Source organism: Chaetura pelagica, unplaced genomic scaffold (assembly GCF_000747805.2).
Source record: "Chaetura pelagica isolate M959 unplaced genomic scaffold, ChaPel_1.0 scaffold613, whole genome shotgun sequence".
Taxonomy (NCBI): Eukaryota; Metazoa; Chordata; class Aves; order Apodiformes; family Apodidae; genus Chaetura; species Chaetura pelagica.
The window spans coordinates 111,405-117,858 of NW_009952571.1; the positions used below are offsets into that span (position 1 = coordinate 111,405).

The window sequence follows — 6,454 nt, forward strand, 5'->3', positions numbered from 1 at the left end:
TGCTGAACCCAGAGATGCAGACTCTGAACTGAACATGTCTGAGGCTGAAAATTACACTAAGGTATTTCACATGTGATATTTTAAGATGATAAAGTAGGAGTGAGTAGTGTTCAGGAGCCAGCAGTGCAGGAGCACTCACTGGGAGCTGAGCCAGGACTGGAAACATGTCGTGGGTGGTCGGTCAGGGCAAGACAGCAGTTCCAGGGACTGAGCATCACCTTAGGGCTGTGTATTCAGCAGCAGGCAGGAGCTCAGGAGCAAAGTTCAGGCCTCCAAGTAGAAGAGTGATCTCAAGAAGCCATGTGGGGACAAACTGACGTGTGCATGCAGGAGAAAAGTGGGCAGAAGCCCACGGCTTGCAAAGGATTTATAAATAGTGGAGCAGGGGCTGAGAAGTGAGTCAGATCTGGGAAAGGGCTTTTTGGCACGCTGGGCCCTTTTGCTGCCTCTTCCATCTTCCTGCAGCATGAGCTCTCAGACCACAGGGACAGAAGTTACTGAGGATGCACAGCCTGCCTCCCTCTTGCTGTCTGTTCCTGCTCCTCTCCAGAGAGCCATGGGTGACTTTTGTGCCGTGTCAATCCATGTGCTGCTGCATGTTCCAGTTCCTTTAGATAAGACAGCACTGAGAACTGAGAATGCTTCATCTGGCTATTTTCTTTCCTGTCTTGTCTCACTGAGCAGCTGGGCACAGGGACAGGCTGGTCCCCATAGGGCAGAATGGTGCTCCCTGTGTCCCAACCATCCGTTGCCTGCTGAATCCACGATGGTGCAGAGCTGCTCACCAGGACATGAGCCTTGCCTGCAGAGCCAAAGGCATTTAAATAATCTTTGGTGCTTCCTTAATTTTCTGGCAACCAAACAAGACCTTTCTTCTCCAAAAGAGACAATTTGTTGTCAAATCCTGTCCTCTAATACCCCAAGAACCACATCATGTTGCATGAAGATAGAAAATGGTGAGTATAGTGAGTGCCTGCAGCTCTGGCAGATCCCAGCTCTCACTGGCTGTGTCCCGTTCCCAGCAGAGGAAGGACTGTGTCTCTCTTTCCCTTGCATTAGGCCTGCCTCTTTGTTTATATTTGCATGAGAATTTGCTTTTCTCTGGACTACGAATCTGGTTTGTACAGAGGAGGATTTTAGGGAAATAGGAGGGCAGGAAGTGAAATGAAAGCTGAATCTGTATTTCAGCCACTCCGTTGGTGGGTCGTTTTCTATTTGCTTGGTGTGGTTTCTAAGTGGATTTGCTGAGCATGTTTCCCTTCCTCTGATTTGCATGGCTAATCTGCTTGTCCTGTTTTTCATGTAGCAATTTTTATTTTTCCTTTATGGCCCCGTGCAAGGTGACACCAATTGTGCACCAAGGAGCACAGGTTATGAAAGAGATGTGGTGTCAAGTTCTGTGCCCTCGGACACAGTCTCTGGTCCTCTCTGAACACCTTAATCCAACATCGCTGCATTTATCCCGCAGGGGAAATAATCCTTATGGAAAACAGGCAGCACAAAGTCAGTGAGTGACTTGCTTAAGACCAGGGAATCAGTCACTGGGAAAATATGACCCAGTTTAGATCCCCAGCAAGATCATCCTTTCCTCTCCCGGCTGCAGTTTGCTTCTCATAAAACGCAGCTATCAACCTCAAGGTGTTAGGAGGTGTCAGAAGTTATTGCTGATAAAGGCATGGCGTGTAAAGAGCAGCACAGGCTCAGGCTAAGCATGACCAACTTCTGAGAAGGTGATCAGAATCAGGCTGCCACCAAACACGGCCTGGGGCAGGTTGGGCTGCAGGAGATAAAGGCAGAAGCTCTGAGGCAGCTGTTGAGCTTGTGAGGGACATGGAGTGAACAAGGTCTGTTGGGGAGGCTGGTGACACCAAGAGGAGGAAGGGCTGGGAGGAGCCCATTTGTAACAAATACAGGAAATGAGTTCAGCAAAAACCACAAGTTCTCTATTGTCTGAGCTTCGTATAATTTACACCACCAGAGGTAAGGAAGCTGAACAAACACCAGTGGGTTTGCAAGATGAAGTTAAGTTTGAAGTCCTAACACTTTGCCTTAACTCTGAAAAGTTAAGGTCCATGAAGAAGTTACTTTGAGCACAGAAAGGATGTGTGGGCATGTGGTTGCTGCTCCTTTCTGCAAAGGAAAAGTGCTCACAAAGCAAGAATGAGCCAGTTTGTAAATTACCAAACTATTAGAAGCCAGGCACGTGTCTGCGTGGCCGACTGCCTGCCCTCTTCCTTCCCTCCTAATGCTCTAGGATCATGCAGGGTACAGAGTTGCCTTTATGAAGTGAGAGACAGCAGTCAGGTGATCTGAGTTACAATCCAGTATATCCTGTTTTTCCTAAAGATGCCTGTTTGCTACAGAGGTGTCAAAATTGGAAATGCTTCAGAAAACTGGAAAAATGCAGTGAAAAAAAAAAATGGACAGGGTTCCTTAAAATATATGTATATCTGCAGCTCTGTCTGTGACATGGTACAGACACAGGAGTGCCCAAAGCTGAGCTGTTTGTGAGTTTCTGCTGTTACAGTCCAAATGTAAAGAGAAAATTTTGGGGCAGAAATGGAATTGCTTCTGTTTGACTTGCCAGACAGTGCATGTCTGGGCTTTTAGCTGGTCTGGGCTAAATGGAGGTCCATGGAAGTCTAAGATCTGGAAGTTCCCTTTGGTCAGGGATTCAGACATTGTCCAGTTAGTAGCAGCTGAGCATGAGCTAAACTGCAATAACTGACTTTGTATGTGCTCCACGTTGATAGAAAACACAAAGGAATTGAACTGGAACCTCTTCTGCTGGAGCCACTGTGGTACCTCAGGCCTTAAGGTGTTACTGCTGTTTTACCTTGTTGAAACACAGGCACTTGGTTTCTGAAGGAGCAGGGGCTCTGCCAGCCTCGCCCTTTGCTCTGATGGGGGTTTATCCTGCACTTCAGGTAATGAATTGCTGTGCTTTATTCTAGGACACAGGAATTTCATCCTTTCATTCCAAACAGCACACAGTACAACTCTAGGTTATCTTGCCTTAGTGATGCCTTACATAGGAATGCAGAAAATGCTAAATAATGTAAAGGGATTCTATAAATACTTTCAGATGGTGATGAAATCCAAGTGTGACTAACAGGATGAGCCACATACTTCACAGAACAAACCTGCTGAGCCATTGCTGTAGGGTACTGCAATTGCTATGGAAAAAACCACTTCTAGCAACTGACAGACAGTAGAAAATGGGACTTGGAGGGAGAGAGAGCACATCTCTCCAGTGGCCAGGTCTAAATCTGGCAGACCTTTGGGTCCCAAACCACATCTTTCTTGTGGTAGAGGGAGGTTGCAGCAGAAGGTGTCACACTGATCTGAAAGACTTCTTTAGCGTGTGCTCTGGCAAAGGGCTCTGTGCACTCACCTGGTTGTGCAGCTGGTAGGAGCAGGCCAAATGCTCCTCTGCTTCTCTGCCAGTTCAGGCTGAAGTTTCAGCAGTAATTTCTTTGAGAGCAATCTTCAGCTTTCATTTTTTCAGACCAAAACAAAATGTTTGAGCAGTGATGTGAGTCACAATGCTTTGTACTATGGAAAATCCAGGTAATATAGACTCCAGGATTAAGGTGAAAAATAAGGAAGGGAACAAATTTTGTTTACTGTTTATAAACAGTAAACAAATTTTGCAACCCCTGAAAAGTTTGCTGTGAATTCAGGTCAATGCTTGGATTGGGTCCTGATTTTTTTCAGGTACAGTTTGCCTCATTCTCTCTTCATCCCCATCTGTTCTGTTTCTTTTGCAGTGCCAGAAGCTCCGAGAGGTTTTTAACTTGGATTACCCTCATAGCACCTTCCTGCTTAAGACTCTGACTATTGTGTCTGGCCCTGACATGGTTGACCTCACTTTCCATAACTTTGTGTCCTACAAGGAGAATGTTGGCAAGGTATTGAGTCCTGAGGGCAAGGGAGCACTGGGAAACACTAAGGATTGGAGCATTAAGTGGGGAGCAGGGATGGAGAGGGGAAGGCAGGGAACTGAATCTTGACAATGTTAGTGGCAAGGTTATAAACAAGCAGGTTTAGTTTCAGTAAGGTGTGATACCTCTAGAGTTCTAGAAACTTCTGCCCTGCATGGAGAAGGAAGAGTCAAAGAAATTCAGAACGTCAGTTTTGTCCTTTGTGTGTTTTGTGTGGATAAACAGCTGAGGAGACTCAGTGGGAAAGCTCAGGTGCTAATCTATGTAGGCAGTAGGAAGGTGATGTAGCCCAGCCCAGGGCACAGCTGTGGGGATTTGGAGCCCAGCAGTGCCAGGACAGGCCTTTTTGCAAAGGTCTGTAGGGATAGGACAAGGAATCACATTTTAAAACTGAAAAGGGCAGGTTTAGAGTGGAGGTAAGTAAAAACTTTTTTACTATGGAGGTGGTCAGACCCTGGCCCAGGTTGTCCAGGTATGCTGTGGCTGCCCCATCCTTGGAAGTGTTCAAAGGCAGCTTGGGTGAGGCTTGGAGCAACCTGGCCTGGTGGGAGGTGTCCCTGCCCTTGCAGGGGGTGGGACTGGATGATCTTTAAAGGTCCTTTCCAACCCAAATCAGCCAGTGGTTTTATGCCCTCTCAGTGTTTGTCATTGGGTACTTCTTGGTGCAGTTCCCTAATGTCCCAACTGCCTCTGCCTTGTGTGTGTGTTGGTTCCCAGAGCTGGGCTGAGGACATCATGGCCATCGTTCGGAACCCCCTCACGTACAACGCCTCTCGGTACACCTTCCTGGAGAAAATGTGAGTGATTGCTGACAAACATAGCTCTCTGAAACCTTCCTGTGCTGCTCTTCCTGTCAGTACCAGAAAGAAAAGGCTTCTCAGCATCCAGGTCCTTTGGCAGACTCCAAAACAAGTCCTGTGTAAGCTCAGGAGCCCCAGGGCACAAGTAGTTGGCCCATATGTTGTGTGACAACTGACTGGCACAGAGGCACTTGAGCCAGTGAAGCCCACACGTGGGGCTTCTTAAACTGAGATTCTCAGCCTCAAATGTGTCTCCCACTGCAGCCAAATCTCTCACCTCAACGAAGTGCTGCCTCTTTTTCTTTGCTCTGCAGAGCTGTTTGGTTGGTAACCTGAGATCACTGAAGAATGATAAATAATAGTGATATCATTATCTCATATCTGTGTCTTAGGGTTCAGAGAAATCCTTCTGATACTTAAGCTCTTATAATTTTCCCAAGAAACAGGAACAGGTTCTTTCTGAGGTTAAGCTGATGGTCTGCAGGACTCTGATTTTCAGTTAACTGTTGTTTTCCCCATTGCATGTTTTTTCTTACTCTTTACTTAGTAGGACCTCTAAGATTGTACAAGTGCATTTTCATAATCTTGAGGTTTTTTTCACAGCCTGGTGAAGCTGAAGATGCAGCTTAATGCAGAAGGGAAGATTCCTGTCAGAAAGTGAGTATGGAACTGTGTTTTATTGTATGTTCAGTCAGACGAAGGACAGAGCAGCTGTCTTGGTGCATCAGGGCAGGACTGCCATTAGAATAAGTCAAGGCTGCTTTGCTGAAGCAAAGACCAGCCTGGCACTTCTCCCCTGCATGGCATCAATCTAGTGCCACTCAGTGTCCTCCCTAGTAAGATCACTCCATGGCTGGTCCTGTGGCTCCTCTGTGTTGATTCAGCTCATGAGTGAGTGACAGCCCATGGCTCATGGCTGCATTGCCATGTTGAATTCCCTTTTGGGTGCATAAATTGCCTTTTGTTTTAAGAATAAGGACCTGCAGATGGTGCATTTGTGGGTGTTCACTGTGAAGTTTTGAACCACTCTGCTTCCAGGGTCGTGCTGTGTTCTGGCACCACCTGAGGCAAGCACTGAGCACCTGTAATCAACAGGCTACCACGAGGTGTGACATTGCAGAATGGTTCCAGATCAAGTCTTTGCTGCATGAATGGGCTCCTGGGTGGCTGATCATTATTCAACAATAAACGTTTTTTGTGGTTTGTTTTCTAAACCACCAACCAGCAGAATTTTTGTTTTGTCAGAAACCAGTGTATTCATCAAAGGGCTTTTACAAATGTACAGGTCTGAGATTAATAACTCACACCAGGGAAGAGTACTTGGCATTGATCTTCAGAACACAAGCAAGGCAGCGTTGCTGAGACAAAACAGCTTATTCTGCTGAAATAAGCCAGAAAAAATAGCTGGTACAGGCTGTACCTCTTTTCAGTGTCCTGCTGTCTTTCTTGCAGAGTAGTAAAAAACCTTTACTGTGTAAAGCATTAGACCATTAAATAGTCCAGATGAAGAGCCAGATTTATAAAAATAGCCAGTATCTCCAGGTGCAAGAATATGTAAGGCTTTCAAAACTCCATGTCTGAAAATTCCCCTGAACATCTGCCTTTCCCTTACACATTTAAATCCCTTTTGAATCATAACCAGGGTGCTGCAGTTTTTGCCTTGCAAAGGGCAGCTTGGGAACTAATGTGCACTGGGTTTGCATAAGCCTG

At 46.3% G+C, this 6,454-nt stretch overlaps 1 protein-coding gene across 1 annotated transcript in view; it reads left to right on the forward strand.

The window, feature by feature from the left end:
• The window catches only part of PLCB2 (phospholipase C, beta 2), a 39,277-nt gene that overhangs the window by 11,952 nt on the left and 20,871 nt on the right, over window positions 1-6,454 (forward strand). The window contains exons 4-6 of the mRNA XM_009993544.1: window positions 3,771-3,911; window positions 4,662-4,741; window positions 5,348-5,401. Coding sequence (XP_009991846.1) covers window positions 3,771-3,911; window positions 4,662-4,741; window positions 5,348-5,401 — 275 coding nt within the window. The remainder of the gene's footprint in view (window positions 1-3,770; window positions 3,912-4,661; window positions 4,742-5,347; window positions 5,402-6,454) is intronic.